The sequence below is a fragment of the Pyxicephalus adspersus genome, chromosome 2 (assembly GCF_032062135.1).
Source record: "Pyxicephalus adspersus chromosome 2, UCB_Pads_2.0, whole genome shotgun sequence".
Taxonomy (NCBI): Eukaryota; Metazoa; Chordata; class Amphibia; order Anura; family Pyxicephalidae; genus Pyxicephalus; species Pyxicephalus adspersus.
The window spans coordinates 72,258,861-72,279,013 of NC_092859.1; the positions used below are offsets into that span (position 1 = coordinate 72,258,861).

The 20,153-nt window shown below is 34.6% G+C and overlaps 1 protein-coding gene across 1 annotated transcript; it reads right to left on the minus strand.

Moving 5' to 3' along the window:
• Positions 1–415: 415 nt before the first annotated feature.
• LOC140322057 (uncharacterized) lies at positions 416–19,703 on the minus strand. The gene is made up of 11 exons (XM_072398705.1): positions 19,648–19,703; positions 14,880–15,233; positions 14,084–14,136; positions 8,630–8,692; positions 5,732–5,788; positions 4,896–4,946; positions 4,229–4,294; positions 2,915–2,965; positions 1,965–1,997; positions 1,500–1,596; positions 416–559 (listed from the first exon to the last, which is right to left on the minus strand). Exons 1-10 carry the CDS (start codon positions 19,700–19,702, stop codon positions 1,537–1,539), a joined length of 843 nt encoding a protein of 280 aa, XP_072254806.1. The 5' UTR covers position 19,703; the 3' UTR covers positions 416–559; positions 1,500–1,536.
• Between the last annotated feature and the right edge of the window lie 450 nt (positions 19,704–20,153).

Sequence of the window (20,153 nt, forward strand, 5' to 3'; positions counted from 1 at the left end):
TTACTAGGCCGCGACCTTATTGTATTTGTTTTGTTTTGCATATTGTATTATTTCCTCTCCAAAAATTTATAAAATATATTTAAAAAAAAGAGTTTTCTTCTATCTTGTATTGTTATAAAAATCTTTATGTTGATAGCAAATAAATATGGTATTACATTATAAGTTTTTAAATTTGGTTGTAAGTTTTTAAATCCTCCCTGTGTTGGGTCACACCTACATTATTTAACTGTCAGAGTCTTTATTTTGCATTACATTTACACTATTTGTGTACAAGTTCTGTGTTAGTAATCCATTTGGTATATGTGGAGGGTAATGTGGACTAAAAATATATACTGATAATGACAGCATTATGAAAAATATAGAATTTACAGAAACACTAAATCACATACCAAAACAAATAATAAATAAAGAACCATGTATTTTTATTTAAGCACTTTTATTGAATTGCCACTACTGAAGGTTTAAAGTATCTAATTTATTTATTACATTTACTGACATATACTACAATAGGTGCATAGGTAAAAAGCAGTTTGACATGTTACGAGGAAGGCAGTGAGACCTGAAAGAGAACACAGCTGATATTAGTTTAAATAGAGTGTAACATCATATCTGCTTTAAAGTTGAAACAATTTTATTATAAACAGGTATAGAGAAGGTGAAGTGCAAGCAGAATCTCCACAGAGTGCTAGGACCTTTCCTACCTGGTCATTTAAGCTTAGTGGCTATCTTTGCATTTCTTCCCATCAAGTCAACCTACTTTAAAATGTAAATACGTTCTCAAATTCCACACCTTTTTAGATATATGATTTCTGTTTTAGGTAGATTACTTTATCATGAACCCTTTGACTGCTAGGGATAATCTTTACATATCTTTGCAGTCAAAGCATTAATAGAAGTTCACAGATGCCTTAAAATTTTAGCAGCAGGCTTTGGGATTTATTGTAAAAGTAATCTGAGTGGCTGTAAAGCTGCCCAATTACTTTTACAAGCTTTGGAAGTTTTAGATATCCCTTCCTTTGACTCCCTGCAATGGTACCTTGGTTGGCCTAGTTCTTTTTGGAGTTCAGAACCACAAATAAAACATATCATGATGTCAAGTGGGAATGTGCCCTTTAGTTCCTCAATACTCCCAGCAGTCAATGATCCAGTAAGCATTTTGCTTTTAAAACTTCTGGGTTCAGAGGTATCAGAGCCTGGTCAAGTTAGAAACTGGTTGGGGACTCCATTCTGACACAGTGCAGGAGTTTACCAGATTGCTAATGTCTCCTAAAATGTAACCTGCAATTGAATAGCACTTATACGGGGGCCCATAATAAAGATACAAAAATAATAAATATATAAATTTGCTGTACAAGTTTTAAATGTGTCACTTATTTAAAATGTTGTGTATCATAGTTTGTCATGGTTCTGTGTGTGCACGCAGCCCTATGTATATAGCTAGTATTAAGATATTAAGCTAATACTATAGGATAAAACATTGAAATGAAAAGATTTCTTACAACTGGTGTCACTGGATGACAGTTTGATTTCTTCTCATCATCCTAAAAGCCCACCAATACTCTTCAAACCCAAATCAAGATTCAAATTTATGTTGGCCTAAAATATGTATGACAATAGAAAAGAAGGAAAAATGTTTTATTTGTTGCTGATTAGCAAAAAAAAAATCTTGACATGAAAACTTATTCTGATTTAGCATGCAGTTAGTTTTAATAACTTATGACATTAAGGGGACTGTTTATAAAGAGGTGAATCTGACTGAAACAACAGTGAAATTACATTTACAATATCAAAGGCAACAATAAAAAAACAGAAGAAAAGTATGTTTGTATTGGGTGAATAGTGTATGACTATACTGTAACATGAAACTTGTACTTTAATATGAGACAACTCAGTTCATCTCAAACACTTCACAATTGTATTGTGTTTTTATTTTTTCCCTGATATTTTACAATACAATGACTTACCAGTATGTCACTCAGGCTAGTAAGTGTCTTTCCCTAGATCCAAAAATAAAACTATTAATTATACAACAAAAATGTATTGCATTGTTCGATTGTTTGCTTCCAAAAATAATCTATATAAATTGGTTCATTGAAAACAAAAGAACATTGTGAGGTTGTAATATTATTATTGTGAGCCAACTTTAGGTTGGGTCCAGGACTTACTCAGATGTGATGTATATTGTAAATAAATTATTTCTGATTTTTAATTACTCACCTACATTATAACAATGTGGGCACTGTAATTATACATATTTATGTACCTTTCAAACTTGAAGTAATTATTTGTTTTTCTCCTAAATGCCCTAAAGGAATTTGTGTAGGTGTATGTAAAGTGCTTTTAATGGAAGTGATGTTTTCTTGTTAAGCTGGTTCACCTTATTTCATGTAAAAATTAGGTTATAGAAGAGACCTACATATTATTGCATGCATTTTACTAAAACACACCACCTACAATATACTTTCTTAAAAAAGAAAAGAAAGAGAAGCAACCTTCCAACAGTGAAAGTATTTTCCCCAGCTTTAAACAATGAGTATTATGATATGGCTATATGAAATATTAAGGTATTTGGATGAAAAAAAAACACACATTTAAAATAGAGTAGGTCTTTTATCCCTTGAACAGTTTTCACTCAGGCGCCAATTTCATTTAAAACACATGGACACACAGAGATTACCACAAGGCAATGTTTGAGGGAATGACAGATCCCAATCTTTAATGTGATGTTTCTATTTGGTCATTTTACCTAAAAATAGTGTTGCTCTTTAAAAATTAAAGATGATGATCATGTAAACCAGAAAATCATGATAATCTACATTTGTAATAATTTAATGATTCATTCAGATGGTACCTAAACACAAAGAAAATATTGAGAAAACTGTATCTGTAAGTATGAACCTAAAATATAACTTACCAGTAGATTGCAAACAACATTTAAAAGTTTGCCTGTAAGCTTCAGGTCATCCTAAGAAAGAAAAAAAAATATTTTATTACCTGTAAAGGTTTTAATAGATGCAGGAAAAAAGCTGTACAATGTGTTCTCCAGACTCCCAGCCATCCCAAAACCACCCCCTGCCCCACCAGGCTCACCACAACATCAGAACTAACATGAAAATGGAGGGAGTAGGCTACACTTACACTAGGTGCCTGGTTGCAGAAAAAAAAATCAGATTTGTGGGAAAGGTACAAAAGGTGAAAGTCGTAGGGCCACCTTACTGTCACACAAACCCTGGTTCCACCACCTAACCCATAACTCTCAATATTCATTCCTGTGTGGACTATGATTCTTCAGACATAATATAAAGCAATCTTCCCTTCCTTTTATTTTATGATTTGTATATGAGGTGGGGAAAGGTATCAGGTGTTCGGGAAGAGAAGAGGAGTGGATAAGATAGGAGGAAGAATGGGTATGGTAGGAGGAAGGTTTGGGTACAGGGATGGAGAAGATGAAACATCAATGTGCACAGAATATGCCCACTGGAGAGGAGTGGCTGTGCACCATGCAAACCAGATAGGCGTGCTGACTCCCTGCCAAACCACAGACACATTATGAACCCTGAGCTAAACATGTTGGGAATGCCCCTTAGCACATTGGGCCCGAAGCTAGGTGATCCAGCAAACTTGGAGTTGGTACAGGATTCAAAACATTTGCTAGCAAAAAGCAAATGACTTTTTGGAAGTCTATTCCAGGTTTGCTGGATCACCCAGCATGATAAATTAATTGCCAAGCTTGTAAACCATTTTGGAACTGCTAATCACTAGACAATATAACAAGATTTAAAGAGGTTTGTATTTAAAGGGACCCAGTTTCCACGACATTCATTTTAATATAATTATTATAATTTTATCCCAGAAAAGAAAAATATTGTGATATGCATGGAAAGATGCTGTGCTAGAGGACTGACTCCTCTGAAATGGATACATTTACAAGCTATTTCAAATGCAAATACCAAGTTGATGGAAAGAAAATGATCAACTGTAAATAAGCATTAAAACACTGGATTTGTGACTTTTGTACCAGCAATTTCTGATATTGGTACAGATCATAGAACACTTTATCGATCCAGGTTTTTTTTTTTATTGTAGTGTTGCCTAAAAACAACAGCCTATTGTGCTTGTTATTATTATTACCATTCTCATATTGTTAAATAGACAAAATTTGGAAATTGTTCCTAGAACAGGTAGTTTGTATGTGCCAAAGGTGTGTCTTGGATATTTATGTATTTACCGCAACTTTAAGGACTTCATAGACCAGTCTATCAGCAATTTTTCCTGCATTGTCCGTGATTTGTTCCTATATTAGGCAAGAGATAGAAATATGAAATTTAAATTGGTAGTTAAAGAATATTTATATACTTTATACTCAAAGATGAATGGTTACACCCCTGAGATGCCCAAAATTCTAAACAGCTATGTATTGCAGCTATTCCTGTCTAAAGCAGCTGAGAGACTAGTGAGATGACAACATATTTTTATTCATTCATAGACTTCACTGTCTGAGATACAATTTCCTCCCACCCCAACTGTGATAGTGAAGACTAACAAACCCTAAAACTGCGTGTAGAGAATGGAGAAGTAGGGAAGCTCAACACAATGTCTCCATTTTATCAAAATTTCATCCATCTTAGATGAAATGTAGAGATATCAAAAACCTCACAAAATCGGGCTGCTGTATGTGGTTCTGGAAGGTGAAAAGTATCCAGTTTCGCTCTGGCCAGAAGAAACATTATTCAGTTTCTGAGTTAATAATCCTTCAATGGTAGGCAAAAAAATTAAAATGATAGTTCTCTAATATCATCAAGGCTTGTTATAAACTCTGTTGTCCAGCTTGATAACAGTAATCAATTATTGTTCATATGTGTTAAGGTAAGAAAATAATTAGTAAGCATATATACCAGAATATTTGTTGTGCCTAGAACTTCATCAAGAGAACAGCCAGCTTCTTTCTAAAAGACAAAATATACAAGTTAACTTGTGGCTGAGGCGAGTTGGTACGTTATAGGTAATTTACCTGTCATTTGTCTGCATAGTATATGCCATTCACTGGAGGTTCTGTACTGTCAGAATGTTGGGAGGTATGCAGTGTGCATTCTGAACTAGTACATTGCCCTGGAACTCTGACCTTGGTCGAATCTAGTAGTGTCTGATTATGGGTTGTTGTTGGCTTTCTTTCACAGCCAACAATGTAAAAAAACCCACATATTTACAGGTGAATTGCCCCTCAACCACCCTTGACATGTTCTTAGGCTATGGTAGAGACATTACTTACACTTAATACATTAAAATATTTCATAATATTTTTTAAACAAAAAAATAGAAATCAAACAGAATAAATTAAAACAATTATAGCACAAAAAAGGTTTTAAATTCCAAAGGGCAAATTAAACGAAATTTAGGGCAGTTTAAATGGCACATTTATTTATACAGATTTTAACACCACATCTCAAAGGCAATTTTAAAGGGAGGAACAAGAAACAATTCAATTACAAAAGAGGTATTGTTTCTTTAAATGAAAGACAGTTGGGTGCTAAGCATACTAACAGAGTACAGACAATTTTAGTCTTTAACATCAAGTGATGTGAAAAGAGCTGTAAAAACATTGAAAAAGGCAACTACTAGATTAAACTATATAACTTCATATATATACTATATATAAGTATATATTTACTATATGATATAAATATATTTATTTTGTGGGCTATAAAATTCCTAAAGCAACATAAATACTTACAAGAACCATATTTAGTTGTTTCAGAAATTCTTTGTACAGTGCTTCATTATGTTCATCCTGTAAGACACATTTCCTTTTAATAGTTGCAAACATATAGAGAGTTAGGTTTTATTAAGAAATTTTAAAACAAGCTTACATTTTGTTTTACTGCAGCTCCAAAGCTAAACTTTAACACAAAACTTCTCTTACTGCAAGTGATATACACCTATGTATCTATGTATACGTGGTCAAAACATAAATAGGACATTTACTTTTATACCCTGTTTCCCTGTTAACTGGTATTCTCCTGTTGCATCTGCGCTTTGAGGGACCTTTGGTGTCCATACTTACAACGTGGGTTCACTAGTTCTGCATGGAAGGGGATACCAGATGGAAAATTCAACAGGTTTGGGAATTAGCCAGCCTCAAGTATTATCAAAGTGAGTACTTGGTGTTGCCAAGCCCAATTAAACAATAGGTGTCAAAAAAAACAGAAAGCAGGGTTTTGTTGGCAAAATATATAAGTATATGTTGTGAGTAGGTTATATATGATTCATATACCATACAATTAAGAGATAGAAAGTATAATCATGATGAAATCACAGGCGGTTATGTCCCAGCCTCCCACACAACTGGTGGTAGGGCAAAGTAGATAAGTAACTAATAATCTATACAATAATGATCCTATGATAAGTAGCACTTGGAAGATCGTGATGTAACAAGCTGTCCCAACGCCTTTTGCCCTTGTTGGCTTCTTCAAGGGACTTTAGGATCACAGAAAATTGATGTATGTACAGAACAGTAAAGACAGATCAGTACAGGTATTCCCATATGATAATAAAGTGATAGTAAGATCAATGTTCGCAGATAACTAAAAAACATCTACGTTAACAAAATGGTTTGTATAGAATAATAGTGAAGACCAAAAAATAATAATAATAATAATTAGGAACAATATAACTGTAAAAACATTATTAAATATGGAAGAAAATGTGTGAGATCAAATTCCAACACTGGTATCTTTAGACGAATATACACAAATATGTGGGGTTATATACTGGAAATGGATTGTCATGAATCAGAATAAGGTGGGTGGTAAAAAACGAAAAAAGAAGAAAAAAAAAGGGAAATATAAATATTAGGTATAGGTGAGTGCCAAGTCTTTACATATAATATATATGGATCTATGTAGCAAAAGGAAATGGAAACTGGTTAGTTAAAATAAGATAATATAGTATGTATAAAATAGAACTTGATGTATATGTGGTATAGCGAAATATATATATATATATATATATATATATATATATATATATATATATATGACAATAGTTTAAATAGTTATATATGTATGGTTGAGGAAGTTTATGGCTAACAAAATATATTAGTATATGAAAATTTTAAACTGATTACATATGAAAAGTACATATATATGATAGTTCATCAAAACACATTGCATATTAATAAGGTACAATAGTTGATTACATAGGTACAGACATATAGGTTAGTACTTACAGTTCAGTATGCAGTCAAAAAGTATTGGATGAAGAAATGCAGAGGATTAAAGATAATAGGGGTTGAAGGGGACAACATCAGCGGTTTGCAGAGCAACCCGAGTCAAGCATTTAAAACCATAATGATCTATGCCTAAAGTTGAACTTAGTGGAGTTGCACCAGTACACTGACATCTATTAGCAGCTTACCCACCTGCTTACCATACACGTTAGACACAGGTTTTCACTTATGAGTAGAGATCTTCTGTAGCTTCTGTAGCTGAATGACACTTTGCCACACTTGTTTGTATTGGTTAAGGCTATACTGCCTGTACTTCATAGTTCATAGCCTATTTAACCTCATAGCCTATGAAATAACCTAATAATATTTTTGTCCACATACTGTTTATTCAGCATTTTGTATAGACATTAGTTATTTCAGTGACAGCCTAACTCATGTTCATTGGTGTCATGGTGCCAGGGGGGGATGGTGGACCCTCCGTGTCATCAGCAAAGTTGGCAGAGGCTTACGTGGGGAACACAGTCTAAGCAATCGCCCAGTCTTCTCCAGAGCCTCTAGAGGGGAAGATGTTTATGGGCAGTTACCAGGTTGTGGCCCCCGTGCACACAGAGGCTCGTGACTGCTGACGGATAGGAGCAAAGCGTGGTGCAGGAACGTGAGACAGGTGGCAATCAGGAGTAGTCAAGTCAGTTAGTTGTCCATGATGTCCAAAAGGTTGGGGATCACAGATCCAAGGTATAGGGGCAGATGACACAGAGGCACATAGTCTGCACCAGGAAGCAACCTGTTAATGAGATTTACTGAGGAGAGTTGTTGCTTGCAGCATGGTAATGCAAGGTGAGTGAGGCAGAAGAGGGTACAGATCCCCTGGTCCTGTGGGGATCTGTGACAATTTTGCCATATTTCTTTGCTATTGTTTTTGGTTGACAGCTTGCTGACTTAGTAATCGGCATTTATTGAACAACCCCAATTGTTTTACGTGTACTTTTTTTTGCCTAGAGCTAGGCTTTAAATAGAAACTATACTTGTTTTGATTTATCTGGTTACTAATTTAAAGGTAACTTAGAAAACCAACAATATAAAAAAAAATCTAATACATGTCAAAGGATTCCCAGAGAACTTTGGGTAAGCTAAATAGTAATAGCTGCCTGCCCCAAAGCAGTAAACTAAATAGAGAAAATATACATTTCTCTTAAAGGTTAAAAAAATGACAAATACTACAGACCTTTACATTTAAACATAGTGATTTTAGCTGCCAGCTAGTACATACGCAGGCACTGGGCAGGCTTAAAACAAATATAAATCCTTTATAAACAGTATTGGTTACTGTGTATTTAGTGATGTTAGTATGGTCTTACACAGCATATCAGGGTACTATATTTAACTATATAGCATAAAATTTACCTTTCCCTGTTGAAATAGACAAAGCAGACGTTGCAGCTTTAAAAGGAGAGAAGGCACTTCTTCCTAAAAAACAGTTTAAAAAAATACTTTAATAAAACAGTAAAAGTTACAAACATCTGTTGCTGGGATTTTATCCTACTGTCATATTAAAAGCCACTTTACATGTCTACTGTAAAAAAAAAAAAAAAAACTTATTTAAAGCATTATGTAACAGTTTTTGTTTGTATAACTGAGTAAAACTGGTAAAGTGTATGAATGTATGAATGCTACCAAAAGCAATGTATAAGGGTGCATAATATTGTTTTTATGAATAGGGTGTTCAAACTGCACATCTTGGTTGAATAACTCTTCTTCTGTGCATGTATACCACTATAATTCAGGAACATTTTCTTCATTGCAGGTGACTATTGGATTCTAAGCAGAAGCAACATGTTGTTATAGAGTTCCTGACGAAAGAAGGGTCAGGCTGTCCAACATCCATGAAGAGCTAAAGAACATTTATGCAGAATAAATAATTTACAAGAGCAGCCTGCAGAGATGGATGAAGTAGTTTAAAGAATTGAAAATCAGCACTGAAGGCAAATTACACAGAGGGAGAACATCAATTTGCACAACTGACATGAATTGACAAAAAGTGGACACGTTGACAATCCATGAGCCTGCTTTATAATTAGACCATGATCACAATGCCATACAGAAAATCGGGAAAGACCAAGGGAAAAGTGTGTTCAAAGTGGGTACCTTGACAATGGAGTTTTCTCTGATCTGCTGGAAGTATTTAAAGCCAATGAAGACATACTTTTTCTGAGGATGAAATGTGAGCTTATATTTATGGTCAAGAAATGAAGAATGAGTCCATGGAATAATGTCACACATTTTCTCAGTAGCCTAAAGAGTTCAATAGCCAGCTATCAGCTCAGAAAGTAATGCAAAATTTGGAATAACAAGGGTCTTCATTCTCCTGGATTTTATGAACATAGATGTGCTACACTCAAGAAGCTTAGAGAAGCCATTAGGGGAAAGATACCAAACATGAATTTGGAACAGATTCACCATATCAAAGCCTGAGCACATGCATCGATTTATATGCTGATACAAACAAGATGATTGTGAAGAAGTGGATATCACAGAACACTCCTGTTTTTTCAAAAAGGAATTGAGAGTTGGGTTTAACAGTGGCACAGATGCATTGGAGATTATGTTGAGTAATAGTGTTAGTGTTCAAATTCAAGTTGTCCTTATATTCGACCCGAATATGGCTGTTCGAATTTGGATAGAACCGACCTGAAAAACACGGGATTCTACGGCAGAAATTTGTGTGTAAAAAAATGTGTTAAAAAAAGCCGTGGGAATCCTCCTGTCAGTGTGGGATCTACGGGCACTAGAGGTTAAATGGGACAAGTCTCCCCGTTCATTCACCTCTAGTGCTCTGTGATTGGCTGAGGAAAGGTAAACCCTGATGACAGCTCAAGCGTCATCAGGATTTTCCTTTCCCCAGCCAATCACAGAGCTCTAGATATGAATGAATGGGGAGACTTATCCCCATTTGGCCTCCAGTGCCAGGGATCTTCTCAATGAATGCGGCCGCATTTATTGACAACAATGTATGTTCCCCGGCACTAGAGGTTAAATGGGAACAAGTATACCCATTCAAAACCTCTAGTGCTCTCTGATTGCCTCTGAGGCAAGCTTTCCTCAGCCAATCAGGGAGCACTATCCCTATTCCTGGATAGAGTTTCTCCATCCAGGAACACAGGACTCCATGTGTTCTTGGATAGAGAAACTCTATCCAAGAACACATACAACTAATAATGGGCTGCAAGAGCAATCAGGGGAGTGGAGCTGTCAGCTCTGCTCCCCTGATTGCTCTTGCAGTTCTTTACAGTCCCTAAAAATAACCCAAATTCTCCCACTATTGACTTTAATTCGGCATTCGATCACCTGAACAATATCTCCCTATTTGATCGAATGGCTGTCGAACCGAATAGTGAGATATTCAACCAACACTATTGAGTAGTACCTTTGTAAATTGGTTACTCTACCAAAATGTACAGTTTGAATTAATCATTACTTCTAATATAGTCATTTTTAAAGCAGCATTTTGTTAGTATTTTAAAGTGTACAGTGTACAGTATAGTTAAATTAGCATATTATTTGCACAAACATTAAAGTCATTACATGAATGGGGATGAAAAATAAAATGAGAGCCAAGGCTAGATATAAGGACTGATGTACTAACGTTGATCAGTGTACTTACTTCACAAAGTGAACCTCCTTTGTATTTCACCTCTGAGGTGAAGCTAAGTGAAAATTCCCTTTGCTATAAAATACCCACCAAGACAAATCTGAGAAACAGGATTTTTACTTGCACATGATTAGATGATTAAGGCCAGCACAGATTCATATAGCTGGTGGGAACTCCAGTCATTATACCCCTGTACTCATAGTGTTGATGTTCGAATTCGGGTATACCCGAACCAAATTTTGGTGCATTCGACAGCAAAAATTCGGAAAAAAAAAAAAAAAAACCTCTATTGCCCTCGTATTGGCTCCAGGATCAGGGGAGCAGAGCTGTCAGCATAAAGCTCCGCTGATTGCTCTGCTCCCTGAGGAAAGGGAAAGCCTGATCAGGATTTCCCTTTCCTCAGCAACTCAGGGAGCGGAGCAATCAGCGGAGCTTTATGCTGACAGCTCTGCTCCCCTGATCCTGGAGCCAATACGAGGGCAATAGAGGTTGAATGGAATTACTATGTCCATTCATACCTCTACTGCTCTGTGATTGGTCTATTTCTCAGCCAATCACAGAGAAGTAGAGGTAATGAATGAACATAGTATTTCCATTCATTGCCCTCCTATTGCCTGCGGTTACAGCTAATTGAAGGCACCTGCTTTCAATTAACTGTGACCGCACAGTTCCCATGGTCCAGGAATCCCACAATGACATTATGATTCATAATGTCATTGTAGGATAACCTGTAAAAAATAAAAAAAAAACAAGTTTAAAATAAAAAACACATACAAAATAAATAATTTAAGAAAAAAAAAAGTTAAATTACACAAACACACACATTAATAAAATAATTTTAAATTAAAGCCTTGTCCTATTTTTTACTTATATTTTAACCCTTTCAGGGAATGAGTAAGGGGATTTATGTACCCCTGTACTCATTCCCCAGGGTGGGGCGGTGGAGATCTGGGAGTCTCCTTATTAAAGGGGGCTTCCAGATTCCAAAGTTCTGCTAAAAATGTTTATAAAAGCCCCCATTGTTTTCAATGAAAGCTTTCATAAAAGCTTAAAAACACTTGAAAAAGCCTCCATTGAGTTCAGTGGAAGCATTTTCCCGCGTTCATCCAGCGTTTTAATTTTTTAAGTTAAATTACACAAACACACACATTTATAATAAAATAATTTTAAATTAAAGCCTTGTCCTATTTTTTACTTATATTTTAACCCTTTCAGGGAATGAGTAAGGGGATTTATGTACCCCTGTGCTCATTCCCCAGGGTGGGGCGGTGGAGATCTGGGAGTCTCCTTATTAAAGGGGGCTTCCAGATTCCAAAGTTCTGCTAAAAATGTTTATAAAAGCCCCCATTGTTTTCAATGAAAGCTTTCATAAAAGCTTAAAAACGCTTGAAAAAGCCTCCATTGAGTTCAATGGAAGCGTTTTCCTGCGTTTATCCAGGGTTTTAATTTTTTAAATGTTGCAAGCAACGTTTAAGATAATGCTCAAAAACGTGCCTGAAGGAAACGTCCTGGTGTAGATTAGCCCATGGGAATGCAGTCCGTGTAGACTAAAGCTGCATACACACGTCCAATAATTATCGTTAGAAACAACCGATGAACAACCGATTGGCCAAAAAAAGGGACCAAGGACACCGACGAACGAGGATTGTCGTTGGAAATGAACGACCGCCACGGTGGATCTGATTGGCCGACGATCCTTAACTATCTATCGTGTACGGTCATTCAGTGATCGTGCATGTTTCTGCGGTACACTTTCTCCTTTACATGTCCCTCCTTGCATCGCTCAAACGATTGTATCTAGCGTGTGGACCCTGTTGGTGGATTATATATGAACGATCATATTGTTACAGCATGTACAGAATTGTGCACAATATGATTGTTCAAGTATAATCGTGCATAATCGTTGATCGGTCGTAATCGTTCATTTTCTAACAATAATTATTGGAAGTGTGTACCTAGCTTTAGCCTAAAATAGATTTGACAGGTGCACTTTAATATTCATGTGAAGTACAGGGGTATGTAATAGTGTTATGTATCTTTTTATAATGTATCTTTTTATGTATCCTTTTACAATGTATCTCTGTATAATGTATCTTTTTATGTATCCTTTTACAATGTATCTTTTTATGTATCCTTTTATAATGTATCTTTTTACATCTGTTTGGAGGCTGTAGAAGCTCTACACAGTGCTGAAACAAACCCGAATTTTTCTCCCATTGACTTTAATGGGATTCGAATTCGAATTCGACCACCCAAATTTTTTTGCTATATTCGGCCGAATAGCTGTCGAATCGAATAGTGAGCTATTCGACCAACACTTTGTACTCATTCTCCTGGGTGAAGGAATAAATATCCAGTGGCCCAATATTAAGGGGGCTTCCAGATTGTAATCACTTGCAGACCTCAAAAATGTAGGTGTTGTGGGGATGAGGCTCTCTCTCCCTGCAAGGGCCAAGAAGGAGTACACATTTTTGCCTCCCCCTTATTATTGCCCTATTAGGGATTCACACTTTCATTACTTTACCCTTTGTTTTGACACTCTTCTACTTTTACTTGATACTTTTCTCCTTTAGATATGTTGCCATCTGTTTTTTTTTTAACCTTTCATTAATTTTATTTTTTTTAGATTTTCTAGGTTTAGATGTACTTTTACTCCACTTTCCTGAGCCAACATAGAAATATATTTGTATTAATCTATAAATCTCCATGATGGGTGTAGAGTGAAATATTAATGTACTATTTGTACAGGTGTTAGCTTTAATTCCTTGTCTTAGGAGTATCATCTACAGTAAGCATTAACAAATCATTTACCATTTATTTATTTATGTCAAGCCTGTGGATATTGAATACCTATTTTAATAGGTCTCTCATGTTATATTGTGTAAAGCTATAGACAGAATTGTAGAATTAACTTCTAAAATTTCCCAGAAGCATTAACATTTTAAAGATAATTGTAGATGACACAGGAGTGTAAAAAAAACAGGGTCATCTGTTCCAGTGACAATGTCAATGCTTGATTTTTTTTATTTCAAAAAGATTTCCAAGTGCTTCATGTGTCTGTGAGAACAAGGAGTAAAAAGAAATATTCTTGATGGAAAACCAGAAAGCAACAGTTGTTGAGTAATTTGTGTTATTATGTGTCACATATTGTGCTGCTATGTATTTTCCTGGAGTAAAGAATATGTTTTAATTAAAAGAGTTTAGCTTACCTGTAATAGTTTTGAAAGACAGGATGTACTAATATTGGTGTGTTTTTGTGAATCTAAAGTTTTGCAAAGAAAAATAAAGCACACAAGGTTAAATACACATTGAATAAAGTATAGTATAGAATATAGAATGTATCCGTAATTTCAGAACAGTCTTCATGCATAAATATCCAAACATCAACATTGCAATGACAAAGATATTAGCAATACTTTGTGAAAAGACAAAAGACTCCTAATAAGCCTTAGCAGCTTCTGCTTACATCACATATTCCAGGAGTTTGTTTTTTTTTTTATTCTTGTAGCATTGGATACATCCTAGAATTGTAGGCAGGCCTATTGGGATGAATGCAATCCCTAGACAATTCCTAGACACTGATAAATGAACAAGTTAAAATCTGCAACTGTTGTGGAAAATCTTATTGTGGTGTATGGTTGGGGGAGGAAACTGCTGTCAGCTGATCTACAGCTGTGCAAAACTCTCCAGCAACAGTTAATCAGAGCAAATAGACATCTATAGGCATATTTATCTATAGGCATAGATGTAAACAAAGGCAGATACTACAATCAAAAGAAAAATCCAACAGATGAACATAACCAATGAATGTCTTTTTTTTGCTTAAACGGAAACTTTTAAATAATAAAAATATGTGTACTAACAACTTACTTCAAAATACACACACAAAAAAATACTCACTATGAATTGGGGCAATGTTAAGTTTCAGGTCTGATTTCAATTGTATAAAACATCTATTGTTTTTTAAATTTAAGATTTAATAAAATATATAATGGAATAATTTACCTGTAACAGACATTTGGTTATTTTGGTCTTTTACAATAGTAACTGATGGTTGTTGATCTTGAACTTGTGATTGTGGTTGAGAACATGGACGTAAGGTGCCAACAATCATGTTTAAATGTAAATTTTGCATAATTACCATATTATGCAGCATGCGGCACAATAAAATACTGTCACATTTTTTTTGTGGATTGTATACAATTGTTTCTCCAGAATAATCAAAACATCCACAGCGGCCATTCATGATACTGAATGATTGCATTACCACAGCTGGTGTTGCAATGGAAGATTCACCAGGTAATTTATTTGCACATGGTTTTGGCTTGTTCTCCGCAGTGATAACACATGCTTTGTACTCTAAGGGAAAAGGAATTAACATTTGTGAATGTCAGTTTGATTACTTTTTTATATATTCTTTTTATAAATTCTTTAAACAGACACAAAACATGACATTGTAGTCCTGTACATTGTAGGTCTGTTTGATAAAACATAGATCAATAAAGTGTATTTTTCCATGAAGAACTAAAACATCATTTTACTATAGATCAGACAGAATGATGTGCCATCTATATACCAGATGGAAAATAAAGCAGAGAGAGAAGGGTAGAGACAAGTCATAAAGAGAAATATCATCTGATTATGTACTCTCATAGAGTAGCCTTTAGCAGTCGTCAAGTGTCCAGCAGGTCACTCTGTGGTCACAATACTTTGTGGTATGTTGAAAATTCTCACAATACAAACATGTGTGATAAAAGATGGTTACCCTATTATGGGGAGGGGGGGGGGGGCAATGATATATCGCAATCAGAATTATTTCATTTTTCTTTACAAGGGGGTACAAGATCTCTCAGCATTATTCAAGTGTATCAATATTCCCCTATATTTATCCCTAGGGATAACATTGTTGTAGACTAGTAAAACAATGATGAGACTTCAGAGAGAACTTAATATGTGAGCTTTTGTAAATCGGAACATACCTGTTCCCAAAAGTCCTAAATTCTAGGGCAATAGAAGAATATTCTATATATATTTAATTTTTTCTCCTATTAGCATTTATTTTCAAAACATTAAAGCTCCAGGCTATAAAACATTGTCCTAATAAAGGGTAAGGTATAATATTACTAAAGTCTTGAAGTACCTTGTGTGTTTGTTTTAGATCTGTGAGAATATTCATAATTAACTCCAGTGTATTACCAATAATAATGCGCAGAAACTGCTGATCTCTCTCCCTGTGTTCCATGGCTTTGTTTTTCTTGTGGTTGCAGTGCAATATTGGATACATATCTCCTCTATTTGTCCTTATAGGGCATCTGTTCTCCTGCTGTTGTCCTCCAAACCACTGGGGAACACTTTTCAACCATTTCCAACTTGTTTAATGAGTGGTCAAAAGTGATGCCATTAAAGTCTTTATTGCTACATGAAATATCTTGAAATCAATGCCACAACTGCATCATAGTTAAACTATTATAAAAAAAAGGAATTTCTAACTCTAATTTGTATTCATGCTGGGCTTAGCATGCTGCTTAGCAGTTAGGAATTGGTTGACATGGCTGAACCACAACAGTCCTGCTATAAAAAAAAACTACAAAACAAAAAAAGTTCATCTTAACTGATCCTTTTTACACCCAAGGACAGGAAACCTTAAGTTCAGTCCTTTCCATTATACATACCCTGTCACTGGTAAAAGCCTCCCTTGTGTAAACATCAAAAAAGCCCTGAGATTGTTGCTGCATGTTGCCATCTTCAGCTGTGATTCTAATGATGCTTTATAGTATTTTTCTATGCTCCTACACTTAAAGCTGCATAAAATGTCAGGGCAGATGATTTGGGCTAGCACAAACATATATACCTTGCAAGAAGATATAGGGCTCTGCCAAGGAATAAATAATTCAACTTTTAAAGCACATTCAAAGCGCCTTTCAAATGAATAAAATAAAATGATTGAAAAAACACTGCAAGTATGCATTTAAAATGCTCCATTTTCTGTGCTGCTACCAGTTGGTGACAGGGATTTGGTTAAAAAGTTATATTGAAGCATATCAATTATTTCCTCTGAAAAGAAGAAAAGAAAGCCTCTCCAACCACTTGCAAGTGGCTGCCAAAGCCTAGCGGAGGGGTCTTTTTTATTTCTCTTCCTTGAGATGATCCTAAGCCATCTTGATTGGCCAGCCTGTGGGGGAGTTCTTTCTTTGTTGGCTTGCACAAGGAAAGCCTGCTCAGCTTTTTTGACAGATGATCAGGCAGGTTGGAGGGATTATTGCAGAAGAAATATCACCTGTCCCTTTCAGAAATAACAACCTGCCTGATAGTGGATTCGTAAAAGAGGAACTTTAGTTTAGTTAAAAATGTGTGCACAAATGATTGCAAGTGGTAGAAATTCAAGTCTACAGAGACAGACCACATCTGGAAGTTACATGCAGCATCCAAAAAAGAAAGTTCAGCAACATTGTCACCACCTACCACCTGTCAAATGAAGGATAATGAATTAAATTGATATCAGCCCATTATTAATGCTTTGAACATAGCCTTGTAGAATGAGTGTTTTGGGGATTAGATAATGCATCCTACACTGCTGGCCCGTGAGTTACCTAAACTGTAATGGGAGGCACAAATTCCTCGATGTTCAAGGAACTCCTAGCAAACTCTGGGGGAAGCCTGGTTGAGAAACGCAGTAAGCTAAATTAAACAAAACAATTTTTTTATATTATATGTATAATACCAAAGAAACGGAGAGACTGTAAAGAAGAAAAAGAAAAAGGAAAGACAGGTAAGTGGGAGAAAAAAAGTAAACCAGTACATATTGAATTAACTGAATAAACACAGCTTCTCCTTTTAACTATACTCATTAAAGATCCTTTCTAAGGGAATACACATTACTTGTTTGGTAAGTCCTGATTGGTAACAGAAAAAAAATACCATAAAGACAGAGAACAAAAAACAACACCTGACCTGAGCTTTTAAACCTTTACTGATTTAACCTTAAAGAGAAAAACAGGTTTTGGCTGCAGTTACACTTTAAGACTAACAAAATAGTGACATTTTCCATTAAATAGTCAGTGCTCAATTAAAATCTTTGGAGATAACTCAGTCTGTTAGCAGGCTAAACCATGGCATCTTCAATGTTGAGTGTTTTTCAGTTATGCAGACAGAATTAATTAACTTAATTAAATTATTTGAATATCTGTTTATTAATCAAAACATATAAGTGTACCAATTTTTATGAATAAATGTTAAGAAAATGTAGTCACAGCTACAGTGTAATCATATTGCTAGGAATGAATTAAAACCTCATATAAAGAAAAGGCAATGGGATTTAATTTGCAAGGTGTTATGAGTGTGCACACTCTTTCTACAGATAGTCACAACACTTATTACTTGCAGTGATCATTTTATGAAATAATGTAAATATTTACAGAACTTTCAGCAAACAGCTTATGCTAAAGTTTAAGTAAAACAAACCAAAGAAATTAAAAAATAAAATGTAATCCTTTTTAACACCTGGTTAACCCTAACCCTAGTCCTAATTAACTATAGCCTCCTCTTTTGTTCTTTCCCAGATATGTATGTTTTTACCTTTGATAATGAATATTATTTTCTTTTTTAGGAAAACGCATGAAACATATTTGTTTGCAAATAAGTTTAAAATGTTGTCTACCAGAAACATATTTTAGTGACATTTTAAACATACCCTGGTAGACCCTGGTAGAAAAAAATGTATACTTTGTACATACAGTAATTTACATTTTACATAGAAAAATTGTTTTTCAAAACAAAATTGCCAAAAATTGTTGCTACAATATAAAAGCTATATGGTATATGTGTTGCTTTGTTATTTTAGGTAATGATAAAGTTACAGCTGTATCAATAAGCCCATAGAAGAAATGCAAACAATTGCTCTTATCCATAAGGGTTACACTGGTGTGAAACTTAAAATGGTAATGCAATAAAAGGGTTTTTTTGAAAAAAAGAGCAGGACACGTTACCAAGGTCTGTGTGGAAACAGATATGTTCTCCACAGGTAAAATTTTAGCTTGATGAACTATTTGAAGTTTAAGCAACCACAAAATTCTGATTAGTTTTAGTCCTTAAATACCACAAACCTAATACATAAACAATATTTTCTATCAGACAAACAGACATTTCTCTTCATCCCCTTTCCCTCTAATTTACCCTTCATGTCTTTCCTCTTTTTGGAGCTAAATGCTTTAGGGATGAAAATACATAGCAGCTTTTCTGTTTCTTCTATCATGTCTCAAACACTAGGGTTGATTTACTGAAATAATATATTAGCTGTTTAATCAGCAATTTTATCAACTTGGAAGGTAATTTTTAATTGGGTTAGTGAATGATGTTAAAATTTTCTGACATCAACCATCCACACTGGTGCAAGCAAAATGTTTATTTTTTTTTGCTTGGGTATTCTTTGCAAGTTTGCGATGTACATTTGTACCCCATTTACTAAAATAGGTGAAAAACTTTCCGTGCAGACTTACAATACACATTGCTAAGTGAAAAACCTGAGCTGGGAAACAACAGTATTCATTTCATTGCAAATACATTTTTAACTCACAATAATAATTTGATTTTGTAATGCTGATTTGTCTTTACTGATTCATGTCAAACTTTATAATTATAGACATAACAATGAAGTTGTATGTGAAACTAGTGTGATGCAATAAGAAATAGGAAATTCATGGGACAAATTTCCAAGTGAAACAGGGGTTCTAACTAGTCGTTTTTTCAATGCAAAACTAAAAACCAAATTACTTACCAAATAAACCACAGAGAAAGACCAACACAGCGATAATTTCTTTATTCATGATCATAATAAATGTTCTCTAATATAGTTAAAACCACAAGATGTTCCAAGTTAATATTAAATTGGGTTGTTTACATTAGGTAATCATTGTCATATTAAATTACTAATGGATCTCTCATATTTGCCCTATGTGTCCTTCCCTTCTGTCCACTGCTTATTTTATTCTAATATAGTAATATAATACAAATAATCCTTTTTTCTTGCTATTACATTTTTAAGGTATCAGGATTGTTTGCATTTATACTTTGTTCTGTAGATCTTAACATTTACTTAATTCCTTAATTAACCTGGAATATATACTGGGGCTGTTAAGCTGTTTAAAAGGTACATACATGTAAGTGATCAATATCAGTTAAACAGTTAGCATTAGCAGATATATATTTCGACAAAAAAGAAAAAGAATATATATATATATATATATATATATATATTTATTTATTTATAGTGCTCTAAGTTCA

Bases quoted from the DNA above. Each gene is read 5' to 3' on its own strand.
- LOC140322057 (XM_072398705.1), bottom strand. From the start codon at position 19,702: ATGATCATGAATAAAGAAATTATCGCTGTGTTGGTCTTTCTCTGTGGT. The intron at 14,137-14,879 runs GTAAATTATTCC...GCAAAACTTTAG, and splicing joins TAACCAAATGTCTGTTACAG to ATTCACAAAAACACACCAAT. The intron at 5,789-8,629 runs GTAAATTTTATG...TGTGTCTTACAG, and splicing joins GTCTATTTCAACAGGGAAAG to GATGAACATAATGAAGCACT.